Source organism: Leuciscus leuciscus, assembly GCF_965113295.1.
Source record: "Leuciscus leuciscus genome assembly, chromosome: 16".
Classification (NCBI taxonomy): Eukaryota; Metazoa; Chordata; class Actinopteri; order Cypriniformes; family Leuciscidae; genus Leuciscus; species Leuciscus leuciscus.
In genome coordinates, this window is record NC_138740.1 from 832,637 (window position 1) to 852,671 (window position 20,035).

Consider the following 20,035-nt stretch of genomic DNA (forward strand, 5'->3'; position numbering starts at 1 on the left):
CTTATCTATTGCGCAAGAATTTAATCAGCATTTTTCTTCAGTTTGGTCTACTTTAGTATCTGCCTCTTACTTGAATACTGATATTTGTAATGAGACTGCATCATGTAATAGTACATTTTCATTTGGGAAGATTGCTCCAATTGATGTTCAGAGTGCCATTGATGAATTAAAAGTGACTAGTGGTGAAGGATTAGATGGAATTGAAAATAGATATCTTAAATGAACTTCACATACTCTTATGTATCCACTAGCTGATTTATTTCATCTTTCTTTGTCTACATGCGAGTTGCCGGTGATCTGGAAATGTGCATGCATTACTCCACTTTATAAGGGAGGTGATGTACTTGATCTCAATAATTATAGACCAATATCTATTATATGTTCTATAGCTAAAGTTTTTGAAAAATGTATTTATAAACAACTTTCAAATTATTTATGTATTAATAATATTCTATCATCATCTCAATCTGGTTTTAGGTCTAATCATTCCACAACTACTGCATTACTTAAGTTTACAAATGATGTGTTTTCAGCCTCAGATAATGGCAAGCTCACAGGTGCTATTTTTCTTGATTTGACTAAAGCTTTTGATTTGGTTTATCGTTATTTGCTTTTAGATAAACTTCATGCTATTGGTTTTTCAAAAAATAAAATTTTGTGGTTTAATGCATATCTGCATAACAGGAAACAATATGTTGTCCTAAATGGGAATAAATCAGATTTTCTGATTCAACAAAGAGGTGTGCCTCAAGGTTCAGTTTTGGGACCACTTCTTTTTTCTATTTATGTAAATAATTTACCATTACTTCTTAAAAACTGTCAGGTTCAACTTTATGCGGATGATACTGTCATATATACATTTAATTCTGACCCTATACAAATTCAATTATCTCTTCAATCGGATTTTCAATCTAAAAAAGTGATCGGGTTGATGTGTGTTTATATGTCACAAGCTTCTGATGGGATTTAATCTTTTGACATGCGCATACTGCACGAATATACAGAGTTTCCCGCTGTTGTTGCATACTAACCATCCTCCTTTTCTTTGTTTTAAAACGCAGACTTAATATTTATCTTTTTGGGGTCCTAATTATGTGTTGACGAGCACATGAACCGTTGAGCCGTGCTGCTTGTATTTATCCAGCAGTAAAGCCCCTTCCCGTGCCCAAAACTGTGTGTTCTGTGGATGAGAGTCTGAAACGAGGACTGTCCTGCTCCACTTCACAGACGATGAGTGCTAAGAGAATCTCAGAATGACAGGACACTCGTTTATGACACTTTATTCAACAGGAAGAGCAGCTCGATCCGCGCGTCATACGTCATTACGCTATTTCTACGTCATTACGCTATTTCTACGTCATTGCACATGCACAGAGCTCTCCAGTTTCTGTTCTCAATCCGATCGAGTGTTTACATGTCCTCTCGATCGGATTACAAAAGGAATAAACCACCCCTTACAATCGAATAGAATTTTAATCAGATCTGGCCAATTCATTCCGATTGACGTGTTACATGTTACTTTTTTATTCCGATTGTGCTACTGGTCCGATTACAATCTCATTATTAGGGTCCATGTAAACGTAGCTAATGATACAAGTGATATATTGTATTGTTTTGACATAAAAAGAAACATTAATATACTTTATTCTAACTATAAATGGAGTCAAACTCTTATTAAACATGTGTACAGTGCATAAATATTACCAAGAAAGTAACCTCAGAAGAAGAAACTATATTAATTTACAATTAAAATTCAAACATGTTTAGTCATCACTACTCACCGAAGCATCTCCAGTTTATAATGTGGATCATTCTTCAGACCAGAGAGCAGCTTCACTCCTCTTTTTCCTAGGATATTCTCTGACAGATTCAGTTCTCTCAGGTGTGAGGGGTTTGATCTCAGAGCTGAAGCCAGAGCAGCACAACCTTTATCTGTAACACCACAATTCCTCAACCTGTAGAGAACAATGACACTCTTCAGTCTCTCAGTTCAGGATCTACAGCTCAGATAATCAGGAACTTCACAATCAGAAACAGACACTTAATCCATGACATGATTGACAGGTCCAGTCTAAAGCATGAAGTCTTCATAATTTCTCCAACACTGTACCGCAACTGTCCTCTGACTTGCACACACCTAGAGACGTTTATAGTTGATCCACTTGCCACCGTACTATTTTTTGAAATGGCACGGTTTGGGTAAAATTGTCACAGTTATGTTCTCTTAAATTCATTTTAATGGACTTTTTATTTTGTTTATCTCCAGTCACATGTTTCCTTTGTTCTGGTTTCCCACCACTCATGATTTATTATGGTTACAGATATGATTGGTCATTCTGTTCAGCTGTGTGTCATTAATTACCCTTGTTTGCCTTACTATTTAAGTTGCTGTGTTTCTCATTGGTTTGGTTACATTAATATTAAGTTGTGTTTGCTTGCAAAAAAAGCCTTTTTTGAACATGATCTTCATCTTCCAATGCTTCCTACAACCTCGACGAGGACCTCTGCTGGTGAGAGTGAGGGAAAGCGCTGTCACAAAATGTTTCACAACCGACCAACACATTAATCTTAAAGAATAAATTAATGAATCAATATATTAAATACATCACATCCCCCTCAGCAGGGTGAATACACCTCGTCTTTCCTTAATTTAAAGGGGACCTATTATGCAAAATTCACTTTTGCATGCTGTTTGGACATAAATGCGTGTTGGCAGTGTGTGTACACAACCACCCAACAGTGATAAAAATCCACTCACTCCTTTTTTATTAATCCCCATAAATCATCAGCAGTGTCTCCCAACTACCTGTTTTCAGAATGCTGTTTTAGTGACGTCACTAGCACAGGTCCCGCCCACGAGTGTTGACAGACACTGCCGTTCTAACATAGCCCCGCCCTGATCGAGTTCACAGCTGCTGCACTGACGAGAATGTCTCCCAAGCGTTGTAGGTGTTGTGTGGCTGGATGTACTCCTGAAATCTGAGGCAGCCGCTGAAGACGAGGTGGAATTATTTTGTTTTCAAAGAAAATGCTCCCGAAACTCTACCGAAACTCATTTATGTACTTACGCACGTCTTATACTGTTTACTCAGCTCTAACGGTGATTTTCTGGAGTAAAACTGATGCTTCATCTTTTGTGTTATGTACAATAAACTTTATTAAACTCATCAGTATATGTCTGATCATCATTTGGACCTGGGGCTCGTTCTTCGTACGTTGCTTATTACATCCGAGATCAAATGACACATCCAAGATAATATCATCGTGCTAATCATGATCTGGCTAACTCGGTTCTTCGAACACACTTGCCGGATAGGATTAGTATCGCTGGATTGAGTTATCTGAGATAATTGCGCGTTCATGCGCTGGGTTAAAAGGGGACATGTATCGATAGTAGAAACATTGATCAGCAACGCTGCTATTGGCTGTTCAGAATGGCCAAAGAGCGCGCTCAGTTTTTCTCCGCAGCAGAGCAAGAACTAATAGTCGAAGTTTATTCGGAATTTTAATGTTTTAATGCAAAACGCCAGGGAACACCTCAAAGTCTGCAAAAGCCAGGAGAGAGGGCTGGCAAAAAGTAGCAGACAATTTAAATCCGTTAGAAGTGGCCATGTTAGATGTTTTTTATCACTTATTAGCCTATATTTTTGTATTTGAATAATTGCATAATTACTTTGTTCATTGTAATGTCAGAGTCACCACACTAGAACATGGGAACAAACAAAAGTGAAGTACAAAAATATTCTACATAATGGTAATTTTTTTGTTATATTATAGTCTCTTTTATAAAAGACACTGTTAAATAAATGGTTGGCTGTTTATAAAAGCAACCAAGAAAAAGGCTGAGCAAAAAAAAAAAAAAAGAAGAAAAGATCTTAGTAGCCTACACTGTAAAATATTTTTTGCTGCATTAAATTAAGGCCATATAGTCATTTCAACTGTTAAATCTTGAGTAATGATGAATTGCTTTGACTTGTGAAAGTGAAAACTAATAAACTTATATTAATGTAAAAATATTTTTCCAGAGTGTAGTTCATATAATGACATTGTGTTTTCCTCTTTTGTGCACTTTTACATAATACACCAACACTTGTATCTGTTCCCAAGAAAGTGGTGGCTGAAATATGTGCAGTAAGTGGACTTTTTTTTTATAACTTTCCAAAGGAAAGAAAGTATAAGACTTTGTAATGTCCATTTGTTTCCATTTCACTGGACAGTGAATAAACCCTCTCAGATAACTGTCATATGGAGGAACTAGCCTACCTGCAAGTGCATAAATAACTTTACTTAATTTATACTTGTATGCTTTATGGCAGCAATATAAGTTGCAGGATTCCACATCTACAGAAAGGCCTACAGAAGAGTCTGCACAGACAGAGGAGACATAGGCCTACAGGTGGGCAGTGGATAGACAACTTTTCCTTTTTATTTGTTGCATGAGGCATGTGTCTAATATCTCTTGTTGCAGGCACTTGAACACTGGCTTTTCTTTACAAAGAACAATTGAAATAAAACTCAAGGAACTAAGTATATTGGTCTTTTATTAAACTTTTCATTATATTATAATGAAAAGTTTTTTTTTTTTTTTTTTTGGGGCAATGTTGTGTAATATGGCACATGCAGCAATGTCACAGGCCCTGTCAGGTGTGCAAACCTCAGACTTATCAGACACTGAAATCTTCCCTTTAGTTAGCCAAAGTTCATTTCATTGTGTGCCCTTGTCCTGGCTAGAGCTGCACTGTAACTGGTTTGGGTCAGGGAATGGGGTCATAAAACACCTGTCTGCAGGCAGGAACATGTCATAATCACCTATGAAGAAATGCAGTTCTGTTAGGATCAGCATAAGTGTATGTAATACAGTGAGCTTGATATTTAATTGTGGAACTTTTCTTACCACTTTCAAATAATGTGCATAAATGTGAATCTCTGAAAATTCTTAAGTCATGCACAGATCCTGGCCATTTTGCTTTCACATTTGTGATATGGAAGATTTTAGTCAACTGCCTTTTTTTATTTGATATAATATTATTAATCTGGAATATTAAGACTCCCAATAGTAACTGGGCTGCACATTTACATTGTGAACCCCCTTTCTGTTCACATAATCCCCTTCATTGAGGCCTTGATGGCAGTCTATGGAAGCCTATAGTCTATGGTACCAATGACGTTAGTGAAGCCTGAGTGACATACTGTAATCGGCATGGTCATGATTGCATGATCTTCATAAAAAATGATAGCCAAAAAAAAAAAAAAAAAAAAAACTGCTTTAAAAAAACTGCTTTACAACATTGGGTCTTAAATACCTAAAACTGTTTTTTAAACCTAAAAGCGCCAGGTAAACTCCGAATGACACGACAGACAGCACTTTCCATCAAGTTCTCTGCATCTCCAATAGTGTAAAGGAAAGAGCCACTCGCAAATAATCTTAGGGCAATGCAAACAGTTTGTGCTGTAGTTAAAGCCCGACTCCGACAAGTCGAAAATAATGTGCGTTTCCAACAAATTAATAATGTAAACGACAATCTCACGAGTCACGAGAAAAAAAATTCAATCTCAGAAAGTGCACTATCGCGCTGCGCTGGACTTCCCGTATCAGCTCCGCTTATGAAGCCGCGATCTAATCCTGTTTACATGAAATAAGCCTGCTCCCGAGCAGGTTCAAGTTTGCGCACCTGTTGCTATGACAGCAAGTCCAGGATGAGCGTCGAAGAACCAAACAATCCAAGATCATGCCAAATCGTCAACAATCAAATCCAGCTAACTGAGTTAGCGACGTACGAAGAACGGGCCCCTGGTCCGAAACAGCAGACTTGTAGGCTATTAATAGTGGATACATATACAAGCAGATGACAAATACGTTATAACCGTAATTAAACTACTAAACTATACCTGTTCAATCTCTATACAGCACTCTGACTCTGTAGGCATTATTGTCCGACTCCGGGTCGAAATGAACACCGTTACTGAGAGTTTCTGATATTATCATCATTCCATGAGTTGATATTGTTCTGACACTGAGCGCAAGCTCGTGAGGCTCCGCCCCCTGTGCCGGCAGCAGCAGCTTATTTGCATTTAAAGGGCACACACTAAGGCTACGTTTACACGGAAACGATCTGAAGAGAAAACGCAAAAGTGATCACTTTCTATTCTGCGTTTAGACGAGCGTTATGGGGGGGAAATCTGCGTGCATACGGTGACGCAAAAGTGTGTGAAATTCAATGTAGTATGCACTCCAGGCGGCTAGGTGGCAATATGAAGCACTGATCGGTGCCTTCACTGTCTAGCAGACTTTTGCGTTTTTACCGTTTAGACGGAAACGCGGCGGTGGAGCGTTTTTAAGATTTCCATTCTGGAGGGTGGTTTCACTTTTTTGCGTTTTTAAGCCCCAAAAACGCCGTCGCCATCTAAACGAAAGGCACATCTGATCAAATATTTTTACGTTTTCACCCGCCAGCGTTCTCGTGTAAACAGGGCCTAAAACAGCGCGTTTTTCTGAGCCCCAAAAAGTGACAATTTAAACATGCTGTAAAAAATGATCTGTGGGGTATTTTGAGCTAAAACTTCACATACACACTCTGGGGACATCAGAGACTTATTTTACATCTTGTGAAAGGGGGCATAATAGGGGACCTTTAAGACCTATTCACACAAAAATTAAGACATTTATTATACTATTTGAGAAATATATGCCTATTTATGGCCTTAAAATGATGAAAAGTGAATTTAAGACATTAAGGACAGACGGGAACCCTACAACTGACGGAAATCCGTCGTAGCGACAGAGAACTTTAATCCCTGTATTTATTCATGTTTGATTCAATGACACTCTTAAGTCTCAGTTAAGGATCTACAGCTCAGATAAGCAGGAACTTCACAATCAGAAACAGAGACTTAATCTACGGCAGAGTCAGTGGTTAGGATTAGGCCATGGTCTGTCTGAATACTCGATTCTGATTGGCTGGAAGGGTTTGTGTTCAAACTGTTTAATGCACAGGTAGTTTAATCACTGCTCTATATTAACTCTTTCCCACAGAATATTTTATTCTAGCTTCATGCATTCTTTTTTATCAACACTTGAATGTGGGCAAGTTTCATAAAAAAGCAACGCTTTGAGCATTAACGTGAGAAAATCAAGCTTTTGTCAAAGACAAAATCAAGTATTAAGTTAGATCAAGTATTCTGCCCGCTTTGAATCAGACACAGAGATAAAGTAGTGTATAAGATTAGATTTATTTGAAAGAACAAATTATAGTATTTATTTGAATTAATTAGAGAGAGAGAGAGACAGAGAGAGAGAGAGAAAGAGAGATATTTGTACCTGTGTCTGTTCAGCTTCTCTCTATTAACAACGAATCTGTGAGTTTAATTACTTCAGAATAGCGATGTAACCCCTTCGCTGCTGAGAAATATAATGTAGCGATTCAGTAGCAAAGCTATTTTATTACTTAAAGTTGCGGGACAGCGTTGATAAGTTTCTGTGCTCCTGAATGTTTCTGTGTGATCAGCGCGATCTCCTCTCTCTCTGTGTGTGAGTGACTTATGTATGTGTGTGTGTGTGTGTGTGTGTGTGTGTGTGTGTGTGTGTGTGTGTGTGTGTGTGTGTGTGTGTGTGTGTGTGTGTGTGTCAATGAAAACTGACAACTGAGATCTCAGTTGTCATTGATGTCACACTGTAAGATCTCAGTTGTCATTGATGTCAGACTGTAAGATCTCAGTTGTCATTGATGTCAGACTGTAAGATCTCAGTTGTCATTGATGTCACACTGTAAGATCTCAGTTGTCATTGATGTCACACTGTAAGATCTCAGTTGTCATTGATGTCAGACTGTAAGATCTCAGTTGTCATTGATGTCAGACTGTAAGATCTCAGTTGTCATTGATGTCACACTGTAAGATCTCAGTTGTCATTGATGTCACACTGTAAGATCTCAGTTGTCATTGATGTCACACTGTAAGATCTCAGTTGTCACTGATGTCACACTGTAAGATCTCAATTGTCACTGATGTCAGACTGTAAGATCTCAGTTGTCATTGATGTCACTCTGTAAGATCTCAGTTGTCAGTGATGTCACACTGTAAGATCTCAGTTGTCATTGATGTCACTCTGTAAGATCTCAATTGTCACTGATGTCAGACTGTAAGATCTCAGTTGTCATTGATGTCAGACTGTAAGATCTCAGTTGTCAGTGATGTCACACTGTAAGATCTCAGTTGTCATTGATGTCACTCTGTAAGATCTCAGTTGTCAGTGATGTCACACTGTAAGATCTCAGTTGTCAGTGATGTCACTCTGTAAGATCTCAGTTGTCAGTGATGTCACACTGTACGATCTCAGTTGTCATTGATGTCAGACTGTAAGATCTCAACTGTCACTGATGTCAGACTGTAAGATCTCAGTTGTCACTGATGTCACTCTGTAAGATCTCAGTTGTCATTGATGTCAGACTGTAATGGCGCTTTTCCATTACCAGTACCAGCTCGACTCGACTCGACTCGCTTTTCGCTCCGTTTTCCATTGCAGATAGTACCTCCACAATAGTACCTGGTCATCATAGCGACGCCGCAGGAAACTGCCGTGACTTAATCTTTTACGCGAGACACACCCGCTACCCACACACACAGGACAATGGAGGAAATCGAGTGTATGCTGTTTTGGATGTTTTTGTTTTTGTTTTTGCTGTTTTTTATTCAGGATACTCCGTCTGGCGCGTGCAATGATGACGCAGTGAATAGTGACAATTCTCTCTGACCAGTCAGCAGTCTTCCGTGTTTTCACGTCACATTTTAGTATTGCCTCAGCTCGCTCAGAACCTCGCCGGAGGTGGTACGAAAAAAAGTACCTGGAAGCGGGTACAGGTACAACTTTTACACAGTGGAAAACCAAACAGAGCCGAGTCGAGTCGAGTCGAGGCGAGCTGGTACTGTGTAGTGGAAAAGCGCCATAAGATCTCAATTGTCACTGGTGTCAGACAGTAAGATCTCAATTGTCACTGATGTCAGACTGTAAGATCTCAGTTGTCACTGATGTCACTCTGTAAGATCTCAATTGTCACTGATGTCACTCTGTAAGATCTCAATTGTCATTGATGTCAGACTGTAAGATCTCAGTTGTCATTGATGTCACACTGTAAGATCTCAGTTGTCACTGATGTCACTCTGTAAGATCTCAGTTGTCATTGATGTCAGACTGTAAGATCTCAGTTGTCACTGATGTCACACTGTAAGATCTCAGTTGTCACTGATGTCACTCTGTAAGATCTCAGTTGTCATTGATGTCAGACTGTAAGATCTCAGTTGTCATTGATGTCAGACTGTAAGATCTCAGTTGTCACTGATGTCACTCTGTAAGATCTCAGTTGTCACTGATGTCACTCTGTAAGATCTCAGTTGTCATTGATGTCAGACTGTAAGATCTCAGTTGTCACTGATGTCACTCTGTAAGATCTCAGTTGTCACTGATGTCACACTGTAAGATCTCAGTTGTCATTGATGTCACACTGTAAGATCTCAGTTGTCATTGATGTCAGACTGTAAGATCTCAGTTGTCATTGATGTCACTCTGTAAGATCTCAGTTGTCATTGATGTCACACTGTAAGATCTCAGTTGTCATTGATGTCAGACTGTAAGATATCAGTTGTCATTGATGTCAGACTGTAAGATCTCAGTTGTCATTGATGTCACACTGTAAGATCTCAGTTGTCATTGATGTCACACTGTAAGATCTCAGTTGTCATTGATGTCAGACTGTAAGATCTCAGTTGTCATTGATGTCAGACTGTAAGATCTCAGTTGTCATTGATGTCAGACTGTAAGATCTCAGTTGTCATTGATGTCACACTGTAAGATCTCAGTTGTCATTGATGTCACACTGTAAGATCTCAGTTGTCATTGATGTCACACTGTAAGATCTCAGTTGTCACTGATGTCACACTGTAAGATCTCAATTGTCACTGATGTCAGACTGTAAGATCTCAGTTGTCATTGATGTCACTCTGTAAGATCTCAGTTGTCAGTGATGTCACACTGTAAGATCTCAGTTGTCATTGATGTCACTCTGTAAGATCTCAATTGTCACTGATGTCAGACTGTAAGATCTCAGTTGTCATTGATGTCAGACTGTAAGATCTCAGTTGTCAGTGATGTCACACTGTAAGATCTCAGTTGTCATTGATGTCACTCTGTAAGATCTCAGTTGTCAGTGATGTCACACTGTAAGATCTCAGTTGTCAGTGATGTCACTCTGTAAGATCTCAGTTGTCAGTGATGTCACTCTGTAAGATCTCAGTTGTCAGTGATGTCACACTGTAAGATCTCAGTTGTCAGTGATGTCACACTGTAAGATCTCAGTTGTCATTGATGTCACTCTGTAAGATCTCAGTTGTCAGTGATGTCACACTGTAAGATCTCAGTTGTCAGTGATGTCACTCTGTAAGATCTCAGTTGTCAGTGATGTCACACTGTAAGATCTCAGTTGTCAGTGATGTCACTCTGTAAGATCTCAGTTGTCAGTGATGTCACACTGTAAGATCTCAGTTGTCATTGATGTCACTCTGTAAGATCTCAGTTGTCATTGATGTCACACTGTAAGATCTCAGTTGTCATTGATGTCAGACTGTAAGATATCAGTTGTCATTGATGTCAGACTGTAAGATCTCAGTTGTCATTGATGTCACACTGTAAGATCTCAGTTGTCATTGATGTCACACTGTAAGATCTCAGTTGTCATTGATGTCAGACTGTAAGATCTCAGTTGTCATTGATGTCAGACTGTAAGATCTCAGTTGTCATTGATGTCACACTGTAAGATCTCAGTTGTCATTGATGTCACACTGTAAGATCTCAGTTGTCACTGATGTCACACTGTAAGATCTCAATTGTCACTGATGTCAGACTGTAAGATCTCAGTTGTCATTGATGTCACTCTGTAAGATCTCAGTTGTCAGTGATGTCACACTGTAAGATCTCAGTTGTCATTGATGTCACTCTGTAAGATCTCAATTGTCACTGATGTCAGACTGTAAGATCTCAGTTGTCATTGATGTCAGACTGTAAGATCTCAGTTGTCAGTGATGTCACACTGTAAGATCTCAGTTGTCATTGATGTCACTCTGTAAGATCTCAGTTGTCAGTGATGTCACACTGTAAGATCTCAGTTGTCAGTGATGTCACTCTGTAAGATCTCAGTTGTCAGTGATGTCACTCTGTAAGATCTCAGTTGTCAGTGATGTCACACTGTAAGATCTCAGTTGTCAGTGATGTCACTCTGTAAGATCTCAGTTGTCAGTGATGTCACACTGTACGATCTCAGTTGTCATTGATGTCAGACTGTAAGATCTCAACTGTCACTGATGTCAGACTGTAAGATCTCAGTTGTCACTGATGTCACTCTGTAAGATCTCAGTTGTCATTGATGTCACACTGTAATGGCGCTTTTCCATTACCAGTATCAGCTCGACTCGACTCGCTTTTCGCTCCGTTTTCCATTGCAGATAGTACCTCCACAATAGTACCTGGTCATCATAGCGACGCCGCAGGAAACTGCCGTGACTTAATCTTTTACGCGAGACACACCCGCTACCCACACACACAGGACAATGGAGGAAATCGAGTGTATGCTGTTTTGGATGTTTTTGTTTTTGTTTTTGCTGTTTTTTATTCAGGATACTCCGTCTGGCGCGTGCAATGATGACGCAGTGAATAGTGACGATTCTCTCTGACCAATCAGCAGTCTTCCGTGTTTTCACGTCACATTTTAGTATTGCCTCAGCTCGCTCAGAACCTCGCCGGAGGTGGTACGAAAAAAAGTACCTGGAAGCGGGTACAGGTACAACTTTTACACCGTGGAAAACCAAACAGAGCCGAGTCGAGTCGAGTCGAGGCGAGCTGGTACTGTGTAGTGGAAAAGCGCCATAAGATCTCAATTGTCACTGGTGTCAGACAGTAAGATCTCAATTGTCACTGATGTCAGACTGTAAGATCTCAGTTGTCACTGATGTCACTCTGTAAGATCTCAATTGTCACTGATGTCACTCTGTAAGATCTCAATTGTCACTGGTGTCAGACAGTAAGATCTCAATTGTCACTGATGTCAGACTGTAAGATCTCAGTTGTCACTGATGTCACTCTGTAAGATCTCAATTGTCACTGATGTCACTCTGTAAGATCTCAATTGTCATTGATGTCAGACTGTAAGATCTCAGTTGTCATTGATGTCACACTGTAAGATCTCAGTTGTCACTGATGTCACTCTGTAAGATCTCAGTTGTCATTGATGTCAGACTGTAAGATCTCAGTTGTCACTGATGTCACACTGTAAGATCTCAGTTGTCACTGATGTCACTCTGTAAGATCTCAGTTGTCATTGATGTCACACTGTAAGATCTCAGTTGTCATTGATGTCACAGTGTAAGATCTCAGTTGTCATTGATGTCAGACTGTAATGTAACAATAACGACTCGGGGTAAATGTGAATTAGCTCAAGAATATGGGGAATCTTGGGAATATTAATAATTATGACTCATGGTCATAATTCATAAGTCGCATGTACATTTATTTGATCAATTATCGAGATTCCCTTGTTCTGTAACTGTCTGATCATTACAGTTAAGAAGGGGGTATCCCTTTTCAAACTCCAAGAAAGTTTTATCTTCTGGCCACGAATATCAAACTTTCTGAGTTTATGAATTAAAACTACTCAAGGTAGTCAATATCGAGCTTGTAGCTTAGATCTTTTAGTTTCATTGACTTTTATAAGGTGGTTTTTCAAACACAGAGACAATTAAAAGTATAAATGGGTTTATTAATAAAATGGCACACACTAGAGATTATATAAACTACAAACATAAACGTACGTAAAAATGCAAACAAACAAACAAACATTTAACCGAACAAAAACATAAACATAGCGTGATCAGAATGAAATGAAATGAAAGAAAGAAAGATATAGAGGGAAGATAGAGGGTAACTTAGTTCACAGACCTAAGACCTGGACACCTGAAATCAGCGTTTAGAGAGAGTTACGTTACGTGCAAGATTCTGTGCTCTTTCAGTGTGGTGCTGAAGAGGGGGCGCGCGTGCGCGTGTCCGGCTGGTTTGCGTCTAGCTTCGTCTTCTGGGTCGTTTCGCAAGACGATGTAAAGGCTCACTTGAATTTAACGTTACCTAGAAAGTTCAGATTCATCTCCCGGGCAGGGAGAGGTTTAAAGTCTTTGTTGCAAGGGACGCAGCTACGACTCGAACATGTGCTCGCTCGATGGAGAAGGCCAGGGCCTCCTCCAGATGTTCCTTTGGAGAAGCGCTGCGCCGAGGGTCAAGAGAAGTTGGATGAGAGAGAGAGCGGCAGCTTCTACATGACGCGGGCCTGCGTCCAGAGGAGAAGCTGAGGCCTGTCCCGCTGGTTGCGTTGGGAGAAGCGCTGCGCGTGGAGGAGAAGGTCCGAAGAGAGGATGAGTTGAGAGAAAGAGAATTGGAAGAGAGAAGGTTTGGACTTTTATCAGTGTCCCATGTGCCGTCCCCTCCTTCGTGTAGGACGAATCAGCTGTCGAGATTTTTCGAGCGGGAAGATTCCTTTGTCCGGTTAGACACGCCCACTTGAATGAGTCATGATTGACTTTAACTGGAGAGGATTTTCTCCAGACATATGAACTTATAAAACAATGCGCATCACTGAATTCTGCTATCGGAATTCAACTCCGTTAGCTGGAGAGGATTACAGAGATATCAAACGCATCACATGAAGGTTGTAGCAATGCGAAGTTACAGGAGATATGCAGAATTACACACATTTAAAGTCTTGATTACCACATGACAAAATCGTAGACACCCCAATATGACATGGTCATAACAAAAGGCACCTCAGAAATATATCAACATTTTGGTAATGTCCTATGGTAAGTCAAGGGGAAAATCTGTGGGTCTGTGAGTGGTGTGTTTGGGACGTGACTGCTGGGAATGTCTGCTTTCCTGGGTCGTAAAGTTTTATGGTCTGAGGTAGGGTTACAAAACCACTATTGAGGAACCTTCTTTAAAAATACCTTTCAGAGCCAAACACTCGAAGATCATAACTATATGATCAAAACAACATTGATCACACATGCATACAGGAAGTTCAGATACAAGCCTGAGTTACATACTTAAAAGTTAAACACAAAAGGATGTTGGTGTGTGTGTGTGTGTGTATGTGTGTGTGTGTTCTGGAATGTCACGAGTCTGTGAGGTTGGGGGAAACCATGCTGAAATGGGGGTTTTAGAGGGGATTCTCCAAAACAGGATTTCCTTATGTGACTCAAATGTCATAGTCATTGTCGTTACAGTAAGATCTCAGTTGTCAGTGATGTCACACTGTAAGATCTCAGTTGTCATTGATGTCACACTGTAAAATCTCAGTTGTCATTGATGTCAGACTGTAAGATCTCAGTTGTCAGTGATGTCACACTGTAAGATCTCAGTTGTCAGTGATGTCACACTGTAAGATCTCAGTTGTCATTGATGTCACACTGTAAAATCTCAGTTGTCAGTGATGTCACACTGTAAGATCTCAGTTGTCATTGATGTCACACTGTAAGATCTCAGTTGTCAGTGATGTCACACTGTAAAATCTCAGTTGTCATTGATGTCACACTGTAAGATCTCAGTTGTCAGTGATGTCACACTGTAAGATCTCAGTTGTCATTGATGTCAGACTGTAAAATCTCAGTTGTCATTGATGTCACACTGTAAGATCTCAGTTGTCATTGATGTCACACTGTAAGATCTCAGTTGTCATTGATGTCAGACTGTAAGATCTCAGTTGTCATTGATGTCACACTGTAAGATCTCAGTTGTCAGTGATGTCACACTGTAAGATCTCAGTTTTTTTTTTTTTTTTTTTTTTTTTTAGTTTTTTTAGTTTTTTATTTGTATAGCGCTTTTCACAATACAGATTGCATCAAAGCAGCTTCACAGTATTAAATTAAAATAATACAACAAAGTTTGTTTCAAGAGGAATTTTTTTGATTGATAAAATTAAACTTGTCATTGATGTCACACTGTAAAATCTCAGTTGTCATTGATGTCACACTGTAAGATCTCAGTTGTCATTGATGTCACACTGTAAGATCTCAGTTGTCAGTGATGTCACACTGGACCGCTTCCCACGTACCGACTAGGGCATGAAAAGTTCAGCAGATTATTTGCGCTAAATGAATGGTTAATGTCATGGTGCAATGAGCAGAAACTGCTCTTTGTAAATAATTGGAATCTGTTTTGGGAGCGTCCTAGGCTTTTCCGTGCTGATGACTTACACCCAAGCAGATTCGGAGCGGATCTTCTGTCAGATAATATCTCCAAAATGTTAAATACCCTTTGACTAGTAACCAAAAGTCCAAATCATAGTCTCTGCTGCACCAATTCAACTGATATAAATACTAGTGTAGAACATTGCATAGAAACCGTGTCTATTCCTCGTTTAGTGAGATCAAATAATAAATCTAATGCAGGATCTAGGAAAAATCTAATTGTTATTAAAACAGAAAATGTTGCTATTAGTAAACAAAAACTATTTCTAAAGCTAGGTCTTCTAAACATTAGATCACTAACACCTAAGGCAGTTATTGTAAATGAAATAGTCACAGATAATAGCTTCGATGTACTTTGCCTTACTGAAACCTGGCTTAAACCAAATGATTATTTCGGTATTAATGAGTCTACTCCTCCTGGATACTGTTATAAGCATGAGCCCCGTCTGATTGGTCGTGGCGGAGGTGTTGCAACCATTTATAGAGATATTCTAAATGTTACTCAGAAAACGGGTTATAAGTTTATTTCATTTGAAGTACTTGTACTAAATGTTACGCTCTTAGATGTTAGAAAAACATCGCTATTATCTCTAGCCTTGGCTACCGTATATAGACCGCCAGGGCCTTACGCTGATTTCCTAAAAGAGTTTGCAGATTTTCTCTCAGACCTATTAGTCAATGTCGATAAAGCATTAATTGTTGGAGATTTTAACATACACGTAGATAATCCAAATGATGCGTTAGGGGCTGCGTTTACAGATTTATTAAATTCATTTGGGGTCAAGCAAAACGTCACCGGACCAACACATCGTCTTAATCATACACTCGATTTAATTATATCACATGGAACCGATCCAACCGATATAGATATCATTCCACAAAGTGATGAAGTCACTGATCACTACATGGTAACTTGCATATTACGTACTGCTGTAATATGTCATGCGGCGTCGCGTTATCGACCAGGCAGAACAATCCTCCCATCCACCATAGATAATTTCTCAAATTGCTTATCTAATCTGTCTCAGCTGCCGCCTGAACCCAAACAAACAGATGAACTAGAAGAACTAACTAGCACTATGAGCACCATTCTCTCTAGAACATTGGATGTGGTAGCACCTATTAAATTAAAAAAGGTCAGAGAGAAAAATAAAGCACCATGGTATAACAATACTACGCATGTTTTAAAGAGAGAAACCCGTATTTTAGAGCGTAAATGGAAACAAACTAATTTAGAGGTCTTTAGAATCACGTGGAAAGACAGTATGTCACGTTATAAAAAGGCCCTAAAAGCGGCCAGGGCTGAGCACCTCCGCAAACTAATAGAAAACAACCAAAACAATCCAAGGTTTTTATTTAACACCGTGGCTAGACTAACAAATAAACAGACGTCACCCGAACAAAATATCCCGTTACAGTTCAGTAGTAATGATTTCATGAACTTCTTCACTGAGAAAATAGAAAGCATCAGAACCACAATTGTAAACGTTCAATCTTCAATCGCGCCTTATAATTCAGCTTCAATTATCACCCCGCAAGAACAATTACAGTGCTTTACAACTATAGAACAAAAAGAGTTAAATAAACGTATCACTTCATCTAAAACAACAACATGTTTATTAGATCCTATACCAACTAAACTACTGAAAGAAGTGTTACCTGTAGTGGAAGAGCCTCTCCTCAATATTATTAACTCGTCTTTATCTTTAGGTCATGTTCCAAGAACATTTAAACTGGCAGTTATAAAACCTCTCATTAAGAAACCACAATTAGATAATAATAATCTAGCAAATTATAGAGCCATTTCAAATCTTCCATTTATGTCTAAAATATTAGAAAAAGTGGTGTCCGCTCAACTGGGCTCTTTCTTGCAACAAAATGATATCTATGAAAAGTTTCAGTCTGGATTCAGACCACGTCATAGCACTGAAACTGCGCTCGTTAAAATCACAAATGATTTACTTTTAGCTTCTGACCAAGGCTGTATCTCAATAATGAAAGCTTTAGCATTAAGTTCTGCCAGGAAGACTTAATTGTAGGGTTGGGTATTGGTTGGGTTTTATCCGATACCAGTACCTACTCGGTATTTTTCAAACGGTTCCGGTGCTTAAACGGTTCTTAAACCGGTACTTAAGAAAACGAAACTGCACACACTTTATCAAAAAAAATATATCTGTGCGTGTTTTCTGAAAAAGATTTTCTGATTTCTGATTAAATTAAAAATTGTGCTGATGTAGCCGAAAACACTTAAGTTAAGATAAAAATGTTGTCTTCTAATATTATTTATATATATTATATATATATTATATATCAATTATATTACATATTATATATTATAGACTTTTACAAAACAGAGAAATATCTGACACTGAGCAGAAATATTTAACACACAAAGTATAGCCTCATATAAATATACTTGATATACTTCATACTTGATATGCAAGATTTGCTGTTGGTATTAAAATACTAGACTTACCCGAAGAGGAACACTGCAGCTGAACTTGAACTTTAGTCAAGAATGTCAGAGGTTTTGGGTTCTAATCCGCATGCGTAGTTTTTTTAAACCGATTATGCTCATCAGTGGTTGTATATCAAGCAGGGACACTTTGTGTGCATTATATGTTGTGATTTCACCAGAACGAATAGATATGAGGCGCCGTCTAGGGCTTAAATCGAACTTCATTCACGGACACATAAAACGCTTGCATACACATATACTAAGTAGTCACACATGCATGTATACTGCTGAATGCTCCAACTATATGAAATGCACAACGTCACATCTAAAGTCGCTCACGCACACACACACCGCGCACATACTCATCTGAGACGCGAGCACACACACACACACACACACACACAAACTCGCGCACATACTCATCTGAGACGCGAGCACACACACACACACACAAACTCGCGCACATGCTCATCTGAGACGCGAGCACACACACACACACACACACACACGCACACACATCTGAGACGCGAGCACGCACACACAAACTCTCCAAGCACATAACGTTACTCATATAGACGGCGCCTCATAAATAGATCGATCTCTGCAACGTATTGAAGCGCGCGTCCGAGACGAGTGCGGTGTGCGTGAGCCACAAGAGAAAAGAATTTTCAGCGCTAGATCGTCTCTTATTTAACAAACGAACGAAATGAATGCTCTGCTGGTTAACTGGAGATGTTTTGTTATTGGATCATTCGTGCCGCGATATGTTTTATAGGGGGCGGTGAAAAAAGTCAGGCACCGAAATCAGGCACCGAAAGTTTCGTTCTTATTCGGTCTGGTTACTACCGTTTACGTCGGAACCGGTTCCCTATTGGAACCGGGTTTCGGTACCCAACCCTACTTAATTGTTACGTCATTCTACCTTTTCATCTATCCAATCACATTCCAACACTTGTGGTATAAAAGATCGGTACTTACTCATGTTTGAGTTCGCAGATGCTGACGCTTCAATTCACCACCATCCTCCCCACCTCCTCCAAATTGAATCCTTCCCTCCATCCCCCTCACCCCCACCACCAGGATGGTCCCTTCCATACCTCACGGGGGTCGGCTGCGCCCCTGCCTTGATCTCAGGCAGGATATGCAGAGTCCGGACCCTCAGATTGCGAGCTACGGATGGGGCCTACGCCAAAGAACTTTATTGCTTGCTGGGTTGCTAATAAATGGATAATTGTCACAGTATTTATTCTCCCGAGTCTTTCTGGTAGAACTAGTTTTACTTGATCTTAGTGCTGCGTTCGATACTATAGATCAGGGAACGGCAACTGGCGGCCCGCGGGCCAAAACTGGCCCGCCAGCAATATTTTCTGGCCCGCCGGATTATTTTGGTAGTCCTAAATGCTGCACAAAACTCTTCCACTACTTGAGAAAAGCCGTAGTCGCGCGGCGATTTCACCGCCGCATACTGTGTGAAACGCCCATAGGGAATCATGCGGCGCGGGATTACATTTTAAAGTATAACTGGCGTTCACACCGGACGCGAATAGCGCGTCAAATTCGCGCCTGCCGCGTCTAGTTATACGCTTGACCACTTTGTGTCCGTTCGCGGGTCAAAAGACGGTAGCGGTCAGAACTCTGGTGTACTTTGGACGGAGCGGGCGGTCTGACTGACAATAGCCCACTCGCACTCCCGACATCTTTTGACAGCGTATCCGCACTTAATTCTGACCACCTGTACACCTGCTCTGAGGAGCTGTTTGGTACTGAAACCATTGTCAGTCAACAACATTATTTTTTTGCAAGGATGTTTGAAATAGTTCGGCAGAAAATAGCCTACTTCATTTCGTCAGTAGGGCAATATGATTTTCGTTTATGTTGCTTAGAAATTTGAGTGATAGGCTTTGTCCTATTTAATTTGTTATTTATATTTCTTTCTTTTTTTCTGTGGCATTTTTTTTCTCTGCTGACAGTACAATGTTAAAATAGCCTACTATTTATATTGACACGAACACAATTTTTGTATAGCATTTATAATTATTATAGGCTACTTAATCTCCTTCTTTCCGTTAGAGACATTTGAATGTGAGATTATGGAAACGAGATCTAAATTTTGTAGACCCGTCAGGTCGGGAAATAAAGCGGGGGTAACACCGAGTATATTTTAAGCGGTTGCTGAATAGAACCTTGTGGGAGCGGGACGGAAAAAAAAACAGTCCCGCAGACCTCCTTAACCCTTAGGTGTGTATGTGTGTGTCCCCGAATAAATAATAATAAAAAAAAAAGGAATAAAGTTCAAAAGTC

General features: G+C 39.7%; 1 protein-coding gene across 4 annotated transcripts in view; it reads right to left on the bottom strand.

Moving 5' to 3' along the window:
- LOC309477794 (NACHT, LRR and PYD domains-containing protein 3-like) overlaps positions 1 to 20,035 on the bottom strand; it is a 105,079-nt gene that overhangs the window by 72,335 nt on the left and 12,709 nt on the right. For 3 of the 4 annotated variants that reach the window (XR_014198704.1, XR_014198705.1, XM_082141206.1), the window contains one exon: positions 1,782 to 1,955. The exons of the other annotated variant lie outside the window; for it this stretch is intronic. Coding sequence is in view for 1 of the 3 variants with exons in the window: in XM_082141206.1 (XP_081997332.1) it covers positions 1,782 to 1,955 (174 nt within the window). In the remaining 2 variants the exon portion in view is untranslated. The remainder of the gene's footprint in view (positions 1 to 1,781; positions 1,956 to 20,035) is intronic. 4 annotated transcript variants of the gene reach the window in all.